Raw genomic sequence first — 19492 nt, 5'->3', positions numbered from 1 at the left:
TTTATTGGATGCCAATCCCCGTTAAACCTAATCGAAGAAGTGATTCACACACAGTCTATTTCATTACAGTAACATCGTTAGGCAGGCCTGAAATAAATAATAAAAAAAATGTTACTCAATGAACCACCCATCTCTTGTGGGTAGTGGCGTTCAGCTCGTCTTTTTATACCCTGGAACAGCACTCTTATCTCGTGATTCATGATGCTGCGCAAGTGATGCTATTTTTGAAATATATTCGCGCATGTATGAGTAGGCCTGCTTTATCTAATGTAAATTCTCAAAACAGGTAATGTGATGTGACCACTACAGATTGTATTTGTGTTTTGTTTTACGACTCACAGCTCTCTGCCCTCAGCACAGCGAACAATGAATACTACAGGGTAAGTTCTTGACACATTTATGCATGTTTTTTATTTTACTTTATAGGCAGCCATGGTAACAACATATAAAGTTACTAGATTCGTTAGGCTACGTTTCGTTCAAATCAATTTGGCTGCAATAAAGAAAAAAATGGTACAAAAATACCAACCCCAAACTGAATTAGCTCAAATCTGTGATCTATCGTTGTAAACTACTGTATTTCCGGTAAAAGCATTATGCCCTTGTAGCTAAGCCTAGTTAGCTACATTTGTCATTTTAGTTTTTTGGCCCCCATGGCTTTATCGCAACAACACACCTGGCCCATGTCATCATGCATGAATGACAAAGTATCTCCTAAATGGGGACATTGTCATTGTGCACACTGTGGTGAAGGATATGCCAATTCTACACAGCAGAATACATTGTGTGGATTTTTTGAAATTATTTGTTTTACTCTTTCACTGTACACACCAGTTTGAGAAAATCCTGTTCCTGGAGAGCTGTAGGCCAGGGTATGCAGGCTGTTGTAAAACACCTGGTTCTTGATTTGCCAGTTGAATAAGGGGGGTACAATTTTTTTTTTTATAAAGTAAAGAAAATGACACACATTAGCCTGTCTTTGAAAATATGTCATTATATCAATAGAAAATAAATGTGATTGTATCTTCTAGTCCAGGCTATGTTGTTTTACAGATGTATAAACTATATGTAAACGTATAGTAGTTTATGAACTACTTTATAAGTCTACCTTATAGCCCAATAATATATAAATGATAGGCCTCTCCCAGCACTAGGCCTAGGCTACACAGTTCACACTATAGAATGAACTAAAGTAGCCTACCAAAAAAAAACATTAACTGGGAAATCAAGGAACGCATGAAGGATACTCTATTGTTGAGCTTTAATACAGCACACACTCAGCCGAGGGCATATACTGGCTTGTCTTGCTAGCTGTTTTGGCATCTCACAAGGGTGTGTGGGCGTGTGAGTGAGTAACCTCAGAGTAGTTGTGATATCTGAGTTGAGTGGCGCATAAAGGAAATGCCACGGTAAAAATTATTTTTTACTTTAAAATGTATGTCAAACAAAAACCAATGATTGCAAAGTTAAACAAACCATAAAACTATGCACAAGGACTACGTTTAACAATTTGTATGGTTTGTTTAATTTTGCAATCATTGGTTTTTGTTTTACAGGCATTTTAAAGTTAAAATCTGAGTCAGTGTCACTGTGTTACCGTGGACTTGCCCATAAACATAGTTCTTCTTTTCTCTGGAACTACATTCAGTTCCTCTTAGTGACAATTATTTTCTCAAGGATCATGAAGGTTGTGTGTCCACATAGCGGAACAACATTTAAATAGAACATTTATATTATTCTGTGTTGATAAGATCTAGCATACAATGCTGTAGTATCTTGATGGTTTCACTTGTGCTTTTTCTGACCTGTGGGTTAGCAGCCTGTCAACCAATGTCTTGTTGGTAGTATAGTATTAATTTAGTCAACAAAGTAAAAGGACTAGAGTTGATTTACTGGTTACTGTAAGTATACTGAACAAAAATATAAACGCAACATGCAACAATTTCAATGATTTTACTGAGTTACAGTTCATACAGGGAAATCAGTCAATTAAAATATATGAATTATGCCTTAATCTATGGATTCCACATCCATGGGTGGGCCTGTGAGGGCATAGGCCCACCCACAGGGAAGCCCAGCCAATCAGAATGAGTTTTCCCCACAAAAGGGGTTTATTGCAGACAGAATAGTCCTCAGTTTCATCAGCTGTCTGGGTGGCTGGTCTCAGATGATACCACAGGTGAAGAAGCTGGATGTGGAGGTCCTGGGCTGGCGTGGTTACACGTGGTCTGCACTTGTGAGGCCATTGTTTGTACTGCCAAATTCTCTAAAATTACGTTGGAAGCGGCTTATGGTAGAGAAATGAACATTACATTCTCTGGCATCAGCTCTGGTGGACATTCCTGCAGTCAGCATACCAATTGCTCCTTCAAAATTGAGACATCTGTGGCATTGTGTTGGGTGACAAAACTGCACATTTAAGAGTGGCATTTTATTGTCCCCGGCACAAGGTGCACCTGTGTAATGTTCATGCTGTTTAATCAGCTTCTTGATATGCCAAACCTGTCAGGTGGATGGATTATCTAGAGCGAATAAGAAATGCTCACTAACAGGAATGTAGACACATTTATACACCAAATTTGAGAGAAATAAGCTTTTTGTGTGTTTGGAACATTTCTAGGATATTTTATTTCAGCTCAGGAAACATGGTACCAACACATTACAAGTTGTGTTTATATTTTCACTATATTATGCTAAGTAGCTCCTCAGTGGAATGGGGACATCCTCCAGTAGCCTTATTGTTTGAGATGTCACTCAACATTGTGTAAAGCTATAGGCCTTAGTAGTCTATGCCTGGTAGCTCTATCCTGGATCCATTACTCTCAGTTCGTCTAGACCAGGGTTCTCCAATCCTGTTCCTGGAGATCTACCGTTCTGTAGGTTTTCAGTCCAACTCTGCTCTAGACTTTGTTAGTCAGCATTGATAGCTTTTCAACAGCTTTCCCTGTTGTAGTAGGCCTATGCTACTGCTGGGTCTCACTGTTATGTGAGACTGTTATTGTTGTTGCACAAATAAACCTAAACTCACATAATTAATGTTGCTAAAATGACCGGTTTTTATCATGTGCTCTTAAGTTATACAGTATTGTTAGCGACTGAACAAAAATATAAACGCAACCATGTCAAAGATTTTACTGACTAGCAGTTCATACACACACACTCTACACACATGCACATTGTAATATTGTTGTATGGTGGTATTATACATTTTTGTATTATAGACATCTAGTTGTGTAATAATGTTATATGTTGTACTGTTTTATCTTTTGTTTTATGTGTGATGTAAGTGCCTTAATGTGTTTGGACCCCAGGAGGCAGCAGCTAATGGAGATCTGTAAAAAATCAGTCAATTGAAGTAAATTCATTAGGCCCTAATCTATGGATTTCAGAGAATGAGTAAGCATACTGTATCTACACCAGTTCAGCCTAATCCACCATATTTTCTTGAGATGGGCTCATGACTTGTGCACACCGAGCCTGATAAAATCGGACATTTACAATGGGGAGAAGGGACAACTTCTGTCACATTGGGTTATGGGTATTTCATTTTAGAAGCCTCCTGGTTTCCTACTCCCTAGTTCTTACTGATAGGAAAGCATTGGGTGTAGAGATATTGAGGCTAGTGTTACAGTCTACCTTGCCTTACAATAGAGCCATAATAGAGCTTCACTGCATTACCCTCTCTTATTTAGAAGACAGGAACATGATTATGACAAAGGAAAGCAAGTATTTCAAAGCATTGAGACACTGGCAGTCTCGGCGTAGAAGGGCCTTCAAGTGAAAAACTTGAAAAAGTAAATAATTGTTTTATGGTAAACAGGTCAGGTAGTGGAGCCAGTCAAGTGTACTCTAATCAACACAAACAGTCTATATTATTAACCTGATACATCAATGTCTGTGATGATTGCACACTTCTTTGAGGGGGGCCCTAATTGATTGTGTAGGGTTGTTCCACACATGCTGAGCGGCCTCTCTTAGTAGGTACAAGTAGCCTAATCTTCCCAAGACAACTTTAACATCATTGTCAACAGTACATGGTTGTCATTAGCAATTAAGGCACTGTTTCTTTCTACACAATATAGAAAATGTTTAGCTAAAAAAAATCTCCCCAGTTAGGGGCGCCCCTTCATAAGTTGTATATTTCCACGTGTAATTTAGTTTTTCCAACCTTCTGCTGTTTAGATAATGAATTACAGGTGAAAATAAGTTTGAGATAGTTAAGAGGCTGCTGAAAACAGATCCCGAGAAAGTTTCAACGTAGCAGAAATAACCTATAGACAACAGTATTATTATCATTTCTTTATTTGACCCTTTTTATCCCCAATTTCGTGGTATCCAATTGGTAGTTACAGTCCTGTCCCATCGCTGCAACTCCCGTATGGACTAGGGAGAGGCGAAGGTCGAGAGCCATGTGTCCTCCGAAGCACGACCCAGTCAAGCAGCACTGCTTCTTGACACAACGCCCGCTTAACCCAGAATCCAGCCTCACCAATGTGTCGGAGGAAGCGCCATAAACTTGGCGACCATATCAGCGTGCATTGCGCCCACCCCACCACAGGAGTCGCTAGTGCACGATGGGACAGGAGCATCCCTGCCAGCCAAACCCTCCCCTAACCCTGACGACACTGGGCCAATTGTGCGCCGCCCCATGGGTCTCCCAGTTGCAGCCGGGTGCTACAGAGCCTGGACTTGAACCCACAGCGGCACAGCTAGCACTGGGATGCAGTGCCACTCGGGAGGCCCAGTAGTAAACATTTTTACAACAAACTCACTTTGGCACTACTTTGACTTGTGATATATGTTAATGATAAGGAGGGCATGTGGCAGGTGTTTCCATCTCCATACTCAGACCATTCCCATCAGTAGTGGAAGTAATGATATTGTAACGAGTGCACTGAGTGGGGAAGCAAGTTCAGGGAGTGAGTGTTTTAATAAATAAAATAAACAATGAACACGAAACACAAACAACGCACCGACATGAAAGCAGTGCTAATAACACCTGAGGAAAGAACCAAGGGGAGTGACAGATATAGGGAAGATAATCAAGGAGGTGATGGAGTCCAGGTGAGTGTCATGAGGTGCAGGTGCGCGAGGGTAACAGGTGTGCAGGATAATCAGCAGCCTGATGACCTAGAGGCCAGAGAGGGAGTATAGGTGAGGCATATATTGGTGTCAGAAGTACAAGGTGAGGGTCTATTTTTAACTAGAAGTTATTGCCCTTTAAATACAGGCCTGAGAAAGGGGTTGGGAGTATTGCCTAAAACAATTAGTCATAGCTCTGTCACTTAATCACTGCTTATCTCATGGACTATTGCCTACTATCTGTCCTACTTTCTCCACAAGGTCACTACTTTTGAAACCTTTCTGATTACTGTTTTGTATTTGTTTCAGAAAAACAGCACTGTAAGCAGCCCTAAGGCAACAGAAGACCAGGTCTGGCCACCCAGGCCAGGATTCTGGGTGTAGGGTGCCCTGGCCACTGGGCCTATGGAGCAGATCCACTGGGTGAGACGCCGCTGGCAGCAGCTGGTTGCCGCAGATTCAGGTCGAGGCCAGTACTCGGCCCCTGCCACCCTACCCACCAAGAGTTCCCCAGTGCTCCACAACACACAGCTGCTCACTGGCAAATGGAGGATGGTCATCGCCCGGCACGGACGCCACCAGCAAGAGTACCACAGCATCTCCAAGGGATGCCAGGGCAACAGCATCCGCACCACCAAGTACAGCCTTCTGAGCTTCATTCCCATGAACCTGTTCCAGCAATTCCACAGGTGAGCGGAATACCTAACCTCATGCTGATTTACACAGGGGATGGGGTAGACCATACCTGATTACAATCAGGCAATCATGTTTGTTGATGTTGGGAAATGACTTCAACTCGAGCAGGAGTGCATAGGAGTCACTTGATTGTAATCATGGAATTAGGTTTGTTGTGAATTAACTCAAAACAAGCAGATGCCAAATGGAGACTGCAGAGCGCCCATAAGTGTACAGGTAGCCTTAGGGGCTGGGGGTCGATGTGGGATTTATCAAGCCCCTCCTCCTCAGGGTGGCCAACCTGTACTTCCTGTTCCTGGTGATGCTGAACTGGATCCCAGTGGTGGAGGCCTTTCAGAAGGAAATCACCATGATTCCCCTGGTAGTGGTGCTCATCGTCATCGCCATCAAGGATGCCCTGGAGGACTACCGCCGCTACCGCTTTGACCAGAAGGTCAACAACAACATCGTTACAGTGTACAGCGGGTGAGTGGGCCGGCTGGACAACAATGGTCAGGGTTTATCCTTCATACGGGGAATAGATCAACAGTCACCGTGTTGTTACATACTACTTCATACATAGTTATGGAGTTGAGTGTTTTTTGTTATTACACAATACACAAGCGGAGTAAGTTATGGCAATTATTACTATTGTGTAACATTGTTCTAATAAAATATCCTTAGTTACCAGATGCATTACGACATAGGTATATTGATTTTATGATGGCTAGTATTCAAACTGAAGGTCTTAAAACATCTTGAACACAAACTTCATATCCCACAGTCCTCTGTGTTAATCAGCACCAAAGCACCATGGCCTTTTCGCAATTGAATTTGCTCAACTCCTGCGTCCTCTCTCTGTCTCGCCTCCATTTGAAAAAGGTCAAGGGTTATCGAGGAGCGGCAGCGAGAAGAGGAAACGTGAACGAAAATGTGCTTGTATGAAATTAGACTCTCCTTCTCATCTTGTGCGTCATCAGGCAAATGGCGTTTACAGGGGTGGATCCCAAAATAAATGTGTAACGTGATCAAAACAAATGATGTTAGTTGTGCAAGACATTTTATAGATAAAACATGTGGGCATACTTTTCTCCACTGACAAAACAAAATATGATTCAGGGGGGGGGGTGTGACAGATTTTGTAGGACTCCGGTAGGATACACATGACTATCCTCAATGAAAGGTGGTTATCAAGGTTATCAATCTCTTTCGTTTGCCTACTAACAAATTGACATCTCCTCAACCACTTATCGGTTTCTGAGTAACAAAGGAGAAGAGAAGGTGGAGGATGGACTTTTGCCCAAATGAGAAAAGACCCATGAATTGCATACGGGGACTTCCTGTAACAGTAGGATCAAAGGTGAAGTAGAAATTTACATGATACAGTCTACAGTTCTGTATTACCATTAGCATACCAAATATGAACATATTTTCTAGAGAGAGCCTGATGCTGAGGACCGGTGATCCTTACACTGGATTAAATGTTGGTTATTGTAGATTCAGTTGTCTGTGTGACTGTATGTGGTATAAAGAGCACCATATATACAGCACAGATAATCTATGGGCTTGCTCATTTACCCATTCCTTTGTGATGTCAAGGGTTTCTCAATCCTATTTCATAGAAAGTCATAAAAGTTCAACTTTGAGTTGTTTGTTTATGACATGGAGGAGTGGCTCTATTGGTCTCTAAGGCAGCGAGGTGTAGTGTTAGTGAAGTGCCGGAGAGATACTCTCCACCATGACAGAAACAAAGCTCTCCCCGGCAAAGTAGCTGTCTTTCTATCTAAACTTCACCCTGGCGACTCAACATCCTGGATCATGATAGACGATGACAGTAAAACAGAGTGGGCATTTGAATCTAGATGCAGAGCTAGGTCGGTCACAAGTGGCTGGAAATGCCGGAGAGAGATACAAGGGTTGACCAATAAGTAAACCCTCTGGATTTTAACTGGTGGAGTCTTTCACTGGGCTTAGGAGTCATGTACAGCTTGGAGCGGCCGGTCCAAGGACAAAGTTCCTGTCCAAAGGACCGACTGGGGAGGAAGAGGAGGACGGTGGTATCCTCCCTCACAGAGGATGAAGAGCTGACGGAAATCCTCAAGTCATACAGCAGCAACAAGGTGACCACCACCAAGTACTCCTTCCTCTCATTTATCCCCAAGAACCTGTTCGAACAACTCCACCGCTTTGCCAATATCTATTTCATATTCCTGGCAGCTCTGAACTTTGTTCCAGTGGTCAATGCCTTCCAGCCCGAAATCAGCATTATTCCCATTCTCCTGGTGCTGGCAGTGACGGCAGTAAAGGATCTTTGGGAAGACTACAGGAAACACAAGTCGGACAAGTTCATCAACGGACTGGTCTGTGAGATTTACAGCAGGTAAATACACTCAGCGTAAATTTTAGTAGAACATAGGGTTGTTTGTTATCTCTGAATGGGAGCAAATGGAATTAGTACTGCTTATATGGGGTAAACTGACTGAAAAATGGTTTGAAATGTTCTGGCTTGTGCACGAGATTCGTTTACAGGTTAACATTCTGATAGCTATATAGCAAACTGACCGGTAATTATGTGACAGCTACTTTTACAGGTAAACAAAACGTACAGACCTGTAGTTCTGCAGCTTCTTCTTTATACTTACGAGGGTTGTATATGGTGCCATCAAACTGACAAACATGCTAACTAGATCAGGTACAGTGCCTTCGGAAAGTATTCAGAACCAAACAGAAATACCTTATTTACATAACAATTAAGACCCTTTGATATGAGACTCAAAAGTTGAACTCAGGTGCATCCTGTTTCCTTTGATCATCCTTGATGTTTCTACAACGATTAGAGTACACCTGGGGTAAATTCATTGATTGATTGGACATGATTTAGAAAGGCACACACCTGTCTATATAAGGTCCGGCAGTGCACGTCAGAGCAAAATCCAAGCCATGAGGTCGAAGGAATTGTCTGTAGACCTCCCAAGATAAGATTAAGTCGAGGCAAGGATCTGGGGAAGGGTACCAAAAAATGTCTGCAGCATTGAACGTTCCTTGCCTCTATCATTCTTAAATAAACAAAGTTTGGAACCACCAAGACTCTTCCTAGAGCTGGCCGCCCGGCCAAACTGAGCAATAGGGGGAGAAGGGCCTTGGTCAGGTACAGTGCCTTGCGAAAGTATTCGGCCCCCTTGAACTTTGCGACCTTTTGCCACATTTCAGGCTTCAAACATAAACCTTAACCTTAACATAAACCTTAAGTTAATACTTTGTAGCACCACCTTTTGCTGCGATTACAGCTGTAAGTCGCTTGAGGTATGTCTATCAGTTTTGCACATCGAGAGACTGACATTTTTTCCCATTCCTCCTTGCAAAACAGCTTGAGCTCAGTGAGGTTGGATGGAGAGCATTTGTGAACAGCAGTTTTCAGTTCTTTCCACAGATTCTCGATTGGATTCAGGTCTGGACTTTGACTTGGCCATTCTAACACCTGGATATGTTTATTTTTGAACCATTCCATTGTAGATTTTGCTTTATGTTTTGGATCATTGTCTTTTTGGAAGACAAATCTCCGTCCCAGTATCAGGTCTTTTGCAGACTCCATCAGGTTTTCTTCCAGAATGGTCCTGTATTTGGCTCCATCCATCTTCCCATCAATTTTAACCATCTTCCCTGTCCCTGCTGAAGAAAAGCAGGCCCAAACCATGATGCTGCCACCACCATGTTTGACAGTGGGGATGGTGTGTTCAGTGTGATGCGCTGTGTTGCTTTTACGCCAAACATAACGTTTTGCATTGTTGCCAAAAAGTTCAATTTTGGTTTCATCTGACCAGAGCACCTTGTTCCACATGTTTGGTGTGTCTCCCAGGTGGCTTGTGGCAACCTTTAAACAACACTTTTTATGGATATCTTTAAGAAATGGCTTTCTTCTTGCCACTCTTCCATAAAGGCCAGATTTGTGCAATATACGACTGATTGTTGTCCTATGGACAGAGTCTCCCACCTCAGCTGTAGATCTCTGCAGTTCATCCAGAGTGATCATGGGCCTCTTGGCTGCATCTCTGATCAGTCTTCTCCTTGTATGAGCTGAACGTTTAGAGGGACGGCCAGGTCTTGGTAGATTTGCAGTGGTCTGATACTCCTTCCATGTCAATATTATCGCTTGCACAGTGCTCCTTGGGATGTTTAAAGCTTGGGAAATCTTTTTGTATCCAAATCCGGCTTTAAACTTCTTCACAACAGTATCTCGGACCTGCCTGGTGTGTTCCTTGTTCTTCATGATGCTCTCTGCGCTTTTAACGGACCTCTGAGACTATCACAGTGCAGGTGCATTTATACGGAGACTTGATTACACACAGGTGGATTGTATTCATCATCATTAGTCATTTAGGTCAACATTGGATCATTCAGAGATCCTCACTGAACTTCTGGAGAGAGTTTGCTGCACTGAAAGTAAAGGGGCTGAATAATTTTGCACGCCCAATTTTTCAGTTTTTGATTTGTTAAAAAAGTTTGAAATATCCAATAAATGTCGTTCCACTTCATGATTGTGTCCCACTTGTTGTTGATTCTTCACAAAAAAATACAGTTTTATATCTTTATGTTTGAAGCCTGAAATGTGGCAAAAGGTCGCAAAGTTCAAGGGGGCCGAATACTTTCGCAAGGCACTGTAGGTGACCAAGAACCTGAAGGTCACTCTGAAAGAGCTCCAGAGTTCCTCTGTGGAGATGGTTTTCCATCTGGGAAGGTTGTCCCATCTCTGCAGCACTCCACCAATCTGGCATTTATGGTAGAGTGGTAAGACCGAAGCCACTCCTCTGTAAAAAGCACATGACAGCCCGCTTGGAGTTTGCCAAAAGGCACTTAAAGACTCTCAGACCATGAGAAACAAAATTCTCTGGTCTGAAGAAACCAAGATTGAACTATTTGGCCTGAATACCAAGCGTCACGTCTGGAGGCACCATCCCTACGGTGAAGCATGGTGGTGGCAACATCATTGATGGGGATGAACAGCGCAAAGTACAGAGATCCTTGATCCAAACCTGCTCAGAGCTTCAGACTGGGGCGAAGGTTCAACGACCCTAAGCACACAGCCAAGACAACGCAGGAGTGGCTTCGGGACAGGTCTCTGAATGTCCTTGAGTGGCCCAGCCAGAGCCCTGATTAAAAATCTTTGGAGTGACCTGAAAGAACTTGAGAGGATCTATAGAGAAGAATTGGAGAAACTCCCCAAATACAGGTGTGCCAAGCTTGTAGCGTCATACCCAAGAAGACTCTGGGCTGTAATCACTGCCAAAGGTGCTTCAACGAAGTACTGAGTAAAGGGTATGAATACTTATGTTAATGTGATATTATTATTATTTTTAAACATTTATTTAAAAAAAAAAGTAAAAAGTGCAAACATTTATAAAAACCTATTTTTAGATGGGGTATTGTGTGTAGATTGATGAATACAATTTCATCCATTTTAGAATAAGGCTGTAATGTAATAAAATTTGAAAAGTCAAGGGTTCTCAATACTTCTTAAATGCACTGTATATGCTGAACTGAAAGTAGGACAAGTTGACAATCTCTAATTACAAGGGGTTAAATTATAACATCTGTGTTTGTAAAACATAATTGTTGTACCATGTGAGAGATGGACACACACATTTCACTCAATTCCTCTCATGTCTCTCTGCACATAAGGCCTTGACAAGAGAAATTCATTGTTCAATGGCCGTGTCCTCACTTGTTGAGGTATCTTTATCGTAATCTATTTTGCTCAAGATGGGGTTGCTAACCCCATATCAAATCTATCCCCTTTTCCGGAGACGAGGAGTAAGTTGTCGAGGTAGACTATTGGTTCTTCCTCCCAGGTCTACATGTCCCACCATGCAATCGTTCATAGCCTCAGGCTTACTGAGGCCAGACAATCCTTAGGGCAGGAGTAGATTCTCCCGCGTGACCATTTGTGTTGTATAATCATTTGTACACTGCAAATTGACCACAACTAAGCCCAAAAAGAGGCTGTATTTGAAAATAATAATTTTGTACCTTGATTACATTGAGACACAATCATGTCTCTTTTTTTATTTGTGGGAATAGATTTTCTAAATTAAACTCATCATTTTTAGCTGAATTCCTGGTGATTTGAGTTTTTTTTTGACCAAAAACTTTAGGGGGCCAACAAAAATCACTCGCGGGCTGATTTTGGACCACTGGCCGCCTGTTGCCGACCCCTTTCCTAGGGCCAATCCATACCAACTATCTTTAACATATCTTTTATATTGGGTGAATAACAAACCATGGTATTACAGTAATTTGTTTCTCAGTAATTTGTTTCTCAGTCTCTTTCCTGCCAGGAAAGGGTGGTGGTGGTGGACAGTAAAATAAATGATTAACCTTGAGGTGTGTTCACACACTGTGGCTCATAGCTGCCTTGGTTGAACATTGTGTGTTCACTCACTCCCTCTGATTGACTTGAAGACTTGTTTCTTAACACCCACCCTACCTTACAGTTGGCATGGTTCCATCTTGTGCATGTTGCTGTGTACCCAAACACAGGTCACTGACCAAAATGTAGACAAAAAAAGTGCAGGGTTAATGGTCTTTCCTGGAGTTTTTACAATGTAAAATACGTAACCATGTCTGTGTTTAGGAACGTTTCATGGTTGTTTAGAGGGACATTGCTTGTGTGAATACTGCTCATATGTGTGAAACTGTTGTCTTTTTGTGGTATTGTTAGTAGAGGTCGACCGATTTAATTAGGGCTGATTTCAAGTTTTCATAAAAATCTGTAATCTGCATTTTTGGACACCGATTGTGGACCATTTTTTTTTTTTACCTTTTATTTAACTAGGCAAGTCCGTTAAGAACACATTCTTATTTTCAATGACTACCTAGGAACGGTGGGTTAACTGCCTTGTTCAGGGGCAGAACAACAGATTTTTACCTTATTAGCTCGGGGATTCGATCTTGCAACCTTCCGGTTACTCATCCAACGCTCTAACCACCTGCCTTACATTGCACTCCACGAGGAGCCTGCGTGGCAGGCTGACTACCTGTTACGCGAGTGCAGCAAGAAGCCAAGGTAAGTTGCTAGCTAGCATTAAACTTATCTTATAAAAAACAATCAACCTTAACATAATCACTAGTTAACTACACATGGTTGATATTACTAGTTTATCTAGCGTGTCATGTGTTGCATATAATCGATGCGGTGCCTGTTCATTTCTCATTGAATCACAGCCTACTTCTCCAAACGGGTGATGATTTAACAAGCGCATTCGTGAAAAAATCACTGTCGTTGCACCAATGTGTACCTAACCATAAACATCAATGCCTTTCTTTAAAATCAATACAAAGTATATATTTTTAAACCTGCATATTTAGTAAATATTGCCTGCTAACATGAGTTTCTTTTCACTAGGGAAATTGTGTCACTTCTCTTGCGTTCCGTGCAAGCAGTCAGGGTATATGCAGCAGATTGGGCCGCCTGGATCGTTGCGAACTGTGTGAAGACCATTTATTCCTAACAAAGACCGTAACATAACATTGAAGGTTGTACAATGTAATAGCAATATTTAGACTTAGGGATGCCACCCGTTAGATAAAATCCTGAGCGGTTCCGTATTCCACTGAAAGACTTCTACTTTTTTATTTGAGGCTAAATTGATTTTATTGATGTATTAAAAGTGTTAATTATTGTTATAATTGTCATTATTACAAATAAATAAATACAAATCAGCCGATTTAATCGGTATTGGCTTTTTTTGGTCCTCCAATAATCGGTATTGGCGTTGAAAAATCATAATCGGTTGACCTCTAATTGTTAGCAACGTTTTAACTACAATGGGGGACTTTAGGCCTTCATCATATTTGATAGTACACACATTGCCCCACTCTCATTGCCCTCAAGCAGTTAACAGGTTATCTGGTGGTCTTTTTTACCATAGGAAACGGCAGATGTATGTGGACCAGCGTTGGCAGGACGTCCATGTGGGGGACTTTGTCCGTCTGTCCTGTAATGAGATCATCCCTGCAGACATGCTGCTGCTATACTCCTCTGACCCCCACGGCGTCTGCTACATCGAGACGGCCAACCTGGACGGGGAGACCAACCTCAAACAGAGACAAGTGGTCAGAGATCTGCCACAACAGGTATGTGGCTCTCATTGGTTATTGCTGTTATCATTAAATCATCATGATGGCACTTCAGTGTTTGAAGTACTTGAAGCTTAAGTCTCTTAAAGCAAGCGTGCAAGAGACAGGGCGGCTCACCCTGCCTAAACAAAACACTGCCGTTTATTGTACAGCTAAAGGTGGAGTGGTACAATAATCAATAAAAAGCTTGATAAAACATGACACAATAAGCTGTAATTTACCTGCATTACGCAACTGCACTATTTATCTGTGTAAAAAGCTGTACGTATCCTGTAAAAGTATGGTGTAAGGAAGAAGAACATCAATAGGGATTAGGTCAAATATTGTCCTTGGGTCTAGTGGGAAAATGACTACAGAAATATTTAGTGTGTATGTCATGTGTTTCAGGGTTCTGAGTTGACTCCAGAGAACTTTCACAGCCGCATTGAATGTGAGAACCCCAACAACGACCTCAGCAGGTTCCGAGGTTTCATGTGAGTCTGGTTTAATTGACTACAGACACTGTATGAAGACAGACGTCATTTTATAAACTTTTGAAAGGAAAGGTAACTTCATTATTCCTTCTTATTTGTTTCCTACAGGGAGTACCCCAGTAAGGCTCGTGTGGGCTTACACAACAACAACCTCCTTCTGCGAAGCTGCACCATCCGCAACACGGAGACCGTCATAGGCATTGTGGTCTATGCAGGTAAGAGGGTGAAACAATCCTCTTTCCGCAGGTCTAGCTCTTGCTAGGGTTTGGAGTATCCCATTATCCAACCCGGGTGTCCACAGCTGGTTTTCATCATATTTCAAATTATACCTGGACAACCAGCAGGACTGTGGCAGTTTAGCACCTTTGAAAAGCGTTAAAAGACGGGCAAAGTGCTGTTTTTTAGACCGATTTGCCTCATGATTTGTCAACTCTTGCACAATTTTTGTCCTTCACATCATAATGCTGCTTCAGGCTCTTTGTGTGTCTTCACCAATCGGATTCACAGAAATCACTGGTCACGCGGGCCGTGTACAACACACAAAGTGCGCTCACAACTATCCTCCGGTACTTATTTAGCAAGCGTGATAACACATTACTCCAGACAGACACAAGCATCCTCCCCAAGGCCATTTGTTTTCCAAGAGTTTTTTAAAAACCATGTGACGTGATTAGAAAAACTCTGGTCCCATCATAGCCCATATTAAATATTTTTACAACCGATTAATCTAGTCATACCGTATAAGGTCTGGAGTTTTATCTGGTTAGGTTACCAGATCAGGAAAGACTACGGGCCCCAGAATTGTTTTTACACCACATCACTCTGGGACCTCTTGTGCCACCTCTGGTAACAGACTATGCTGGTGAGAGATTAATCTGCCTCTCGTGTACTCAATAACACTGAACCTGAATCTTCTGTCATAAAGCCTATATAATACTGCCCTTATGGAAAAATGGCTGTTGAGAGAACTACCACATTGTCCTGCCCCCATAATCTATATCAGTTGGCTGCTAGGAATGTAGCCTGCCCCTAGCTCCTGTCCCCACTAAACATAGTCAGGCAGGGCTGACTACAACACTGCAGGCTAAACCAGTCTGTCTGCTCAGGCACATAAGGTTTCTGATCCCATTATTTTACTACAAAATCCTTACAGGTCTACAGTTACAGTACATCAGCTCTGGTACAATCTCTGTCTCTCTGTCTCTCTCTCTTTTATATATATATTTATATATTTATTTATATATATATATATTTTAAAACTTTATTTAACTAGGCAAGTCAGTTAAGAACAAATTCTTATTTTCAATGACGGACTAGGAACAGTGGGTTTAACTGCATGTTCAGGGGCAGAACGACAGATTTGTACCTTGTCAGCTCGGGGATTTAAACTTGCAACCTTCCGGTTACTAGTCCAGGGCTATACCCACTAGGCTACCCTGCCGCCGCCGATATGACATTCATCTAGTTTTCTTTCATTTTTCAGCAGCAAAAATTAAGGCTTGACGTCTTGTGCACTGCATTTCAATACCTATGCAATTTCATTGTGAAGAATTTCTCTGTTGTAGAATTGTATGTAGAGTTATGCCGTAAGGGTACTACCCCCTCTGCATGTTTATTTGTCACCCACAAACAAATACGGTATTTTGACCCAGGTCTGCTGAAGTGGTGGAAAAAGTACCCAACTGTCATACTTGAGTAAAAGTATAAATGCCTCAATAGAAAGTTACTCAAGTAAACGTGAAATTCAGCCAGTAAAATACTACTTCAGTAAAAGTCTAAAAATATTTGGTTTTAAGTATCAAAGGTTAACATAATTGCTAAACTATACTTAATTATGAAAAGTAAAAGTCTAAATCACTTAAAATTCCTAATATTAAGCAAAGCAGATGGCACCATTTTCTTGTTTTTAAATGAACGGATAGCCAGAGTCACAGGCAGTAGGGATGACCATGTGTTCTCTTGATAAGTGTGTGAATTTTACTATTTTCCTTCCCTGCTAAGTATTGAAAATGTAATGAGTACTTTTGGTTGTCAGGGAAAATGTATGGAGTAAAAAGTACAATATTTTCTTTAGGAATGTTGTGAAGTAAAACTTGTCAAATATAAATAGTAGAGTACAGATAACCCAATATACTACTTAAGTAGTACTTTAAAGTATTTTTACTTCAGTACTTTGCACTACTGGTCTGCTGTAAAAGTACACATACATGTACATTTACATGTATATAGCCATGGTTGTGTTGTGTGATCTTGAACGCAGGTCACGAGACCAAAGCCATGAAGAACAACAATGGACCGAGGTATAAACGCAGTAAATTGGAGCGCAGGCTGAACGTGGACGTGCTGTGGAGCGTTGTCCTGCTGGTCATCATGTGTCTGACTGCTGCTATAGGTCCGTACTGATCAATATAACTGACCACATCTATATGAAAACATGTGTCCGACCACAGCTATACAGTAGGTCTGTATTGCTCTCAATTTAACTGACCACAGCTGTATGTGTTTGCTTGCCAAATCTATATGAACACACTACTTATCTTGTCCTACCACACAGTTCTTGGTCTTTGCTGTTTTACCACAGCTACAGTTGAAGTCGGAAGTTTACATACACTTAGGTTGGAGTCAATAAAACTTGTTTTTCAACCACTCCACAAATTTCTTGTTAACAAACTATAGTTTTGGCAAGTCGGTTAGGACATCTATTTTGTGCATGCCACAAGTCATTTTTCCAACAATTTTTTACAGACAGATTATTTCACTTTTAATTCACTGTATTACAAATCCAGTGGGTCAGAAGTTTACATACACTAAGTTGACTGTGCCTTTAAACAGCTAGGAAAATTCCAGAAAATGATGTCATGGCTTTAGAAGCTTCTGATAGGCTAATTGACATAATATGAGTCAATTGGAGGTGTACCTGTGGATGTATTTCAAGGCCTACCTTCACACTCAGTGCCGCTTTGCTTGACATCATGGGAAAATCAAAAGAAATCAGCCAAGACCTCAGAAATAAATTGTAGACCTCCACAAGTCTGGTTCATCCTTGGAAGCAAATTCCAAATGCCTGAAGGTAACACATTCATCTGTACAAACAATAGTATGCAAGTAGCCGTCATACCGCTCAGGAAGGAGACGCATTCTGTCTCCTAGAGATGAACGTACTTTGGTGCGAAAAGTGCAAATCAATCCCAGTACAACAGCAAAGGACCTTGGGAAGATGCTGGAGGAAACAGGTACAAAAGTATCTATATCCACAGTAAAACGAGTTCTATATCGACATAACCTGAAAGGCCGCTCAGCAAGGAAGAAGCCACCGCTCCAAAACCGCCATAAAAAAAGCCAGACTACGGTTTGCAACACTGCACATGGGGACAAAGATCATACTTTTTGGAGAAATGTCCTCTGGTCTGATGAAACAAAAATAGAACTGTTTGGCCATAATGACTATTGTTATGTTTGCAGGAAAAAGGGGGAGGCTGGCAAGCTGAACACCATCCCAACCGTGAAGCATGGGGGTGGCAGCATCATGTTGTGGGGGTGCTTTGCTGCAGGAGGTACTGGTGCACTTCACAAAATAGATGGCATCATGAGGTAGAAAAATGATGTGGATATATTGAAGAAACATCTCAAGACATCAGTCAGGAAGTTAAAGCTTTGTTGCAAATGGGTCTTTCAAATGGATAATGACCCCAACCATACTTCCAAAGTTGTGGCAAAACTGCTTAAGGACAACAAAGTCAAGGTATTGGAGTGGTCATCACACAGCCCTGACCTCAATCCCGTAGAACATTTGTGGGCAGAACTGAAAAAGCGTGTGAGCAAAGTAGGCCTACAAATCTGACCCAGTTACACCAGCCCTTTCAGGAGGAATGGGCCAAAATGAATCCAACTGCTTGTGGAAGGCTACCCAAAACGTGTGACCCAATTGAAACAATTTAAAGGCAATGCTACCAAATACTAATTGAGTGCATGTAAACTCCTGACCCACTGGGAATGTGATGAAAGAAATAGAAGCTGAAATAAATACTTCTCTACTATTATTCTGACATTTCACATTCTTAAAAAAAATGTGTTGATCCTGAATTACCTAAAACAAGGAATTTTTATTAGGATTAAATGACAGGAATTGTGAGGTGTATGTAAACTTCCGACTTCAACTGTATAGCGCTGCTGTAAACAAGTCTTTTGACCAAATCTGTATCATTCTTTGTGTCCCCCAGGCCATGGTCTCTGGCTCAGGAACCTGAAGGACACTTCCTTTCTGATCCCTGATACCACGTCTCCTGCCCTTTCTGGCTTCTACCTGTTCTGGACCATGATCATAGTTTTACAGGTAGGTAGCACACTACATTTCTTAACACTTTGTGTTAATATTCTAAATTAATGATGCTAAATTATTTTCCATTCTCTCCTCGGCAGGTGCTCATCCCCATCTCCCTGTATGTGTCCATCGAGATCGTCAAACTGTGTCAAATCTTCTTCATCCAGAACGATGTGGACTTCTATAATGAGTATATGGACTCCAGGATCCAGTGTCGGGCCCTGAACATCACAGAGGACCTGGGTCAGATTCAGTATGTGTTTTCAGACAAGACTGGCACGCTGACAGAGAACAAGATGGTGTTCAGGCGCTGCACCATTGCTGGGGTGGAGTACCCCCACGAGGAAAATGGTGAGAAGTCAAAGTACATTTTTCTACACAACACAACATTTTCCATCAGGGGTACTCATGATTAGGGTTTCAAAGGGAGGGTATATTACTGGAAACATTCAAAGTTTACCAGTAAAATATCAGAATTTTAGTATCTTTAGGGATTTTAGACATCTAGTGGCCCTGTTGTGTACTTCAGATTATCACAGGTGTATGTCATCATCTCTGGCCCTCTAAAATATTGGATTTTTTTTTAATATATAGTACCAGTCAAGTTTGGACACGCCTACTCATTCAAGGGTATGTCTTTATTTTGACTATTTTCTACATTGTAGAATAATAGCGAAGACATCACAACTATGAAATAACACATATGGATTCACTTAGTAACCAAAAAAGTGTTAACTTCTTGGTGACAGGGGGGCAGTATTGAGTAGCTTGGATGAATAAGGTGCCCAGAGTAAACTGCCTGCTACTC

General features: G+C 41.6%; 1 protein-coding gene across 7 annotated transcripts in view; it reads left to right on the top strand.

Annotated features, from left to right (window-relative positions):
• Positions 1–53: 53 nt before the first annotated feature.
• The window catches only part of LOC135525749 (phospholipid-transporting ATPase VD-like), a 46158-nt gene continuing 26719 nt past the window's right edge, over positions 54–19492 (top strand). The window contains exons 1-10 of one of the 7 annotated variants that reach the window (XM_064953560.1): positions 54–243; positions 342–380; positions 5392–5771; positions 6049–6243; positions 13683–13887; positions 14278–14363; positions 14472–14578; positions 16624–16755; positions 18584–18696; positions 18783–19035. In XM_064953560.1, the coding sequence (XP_064809632.1) occupies positions 5488–5771; positions 6049–6243; positions 13683–13887; positions 14278–14363; positions 14472–14578; positions 16624–16755; positions 18584–18696; positions 18783–19035 (1375 nt within the window). In that variant the 5' untranslated portion in view covers positions 54–243; positions 342–380; positions 5392–5487. The other 6 variants (XM_064953559.1, XM_064953563.1, XM_064953558.1 and 3 more) reach the window with 6 other exon arrangements.

Source organism: Oncorhynchus masou, chromosome 32, assembly GCF_036934945.1.
Source record: "Oncorhynchus masou masou isolate Uvic2021 chromosome 32, UVic_Omas_1.1, whole genome shotgun sequence".
NCBI classification, from domain to species: Eukaryota; Metazoa; Chordata; class Actinopteri; order Salmoniformes; family Salmonidae; genus Oncorhynchus; species Oncorhynchus masou.
The sequence above is the reverse complement of the archived record's forward strand: the minus strand, read 5'-3'. Positions and strand labels throughout refer to the sequence as shown.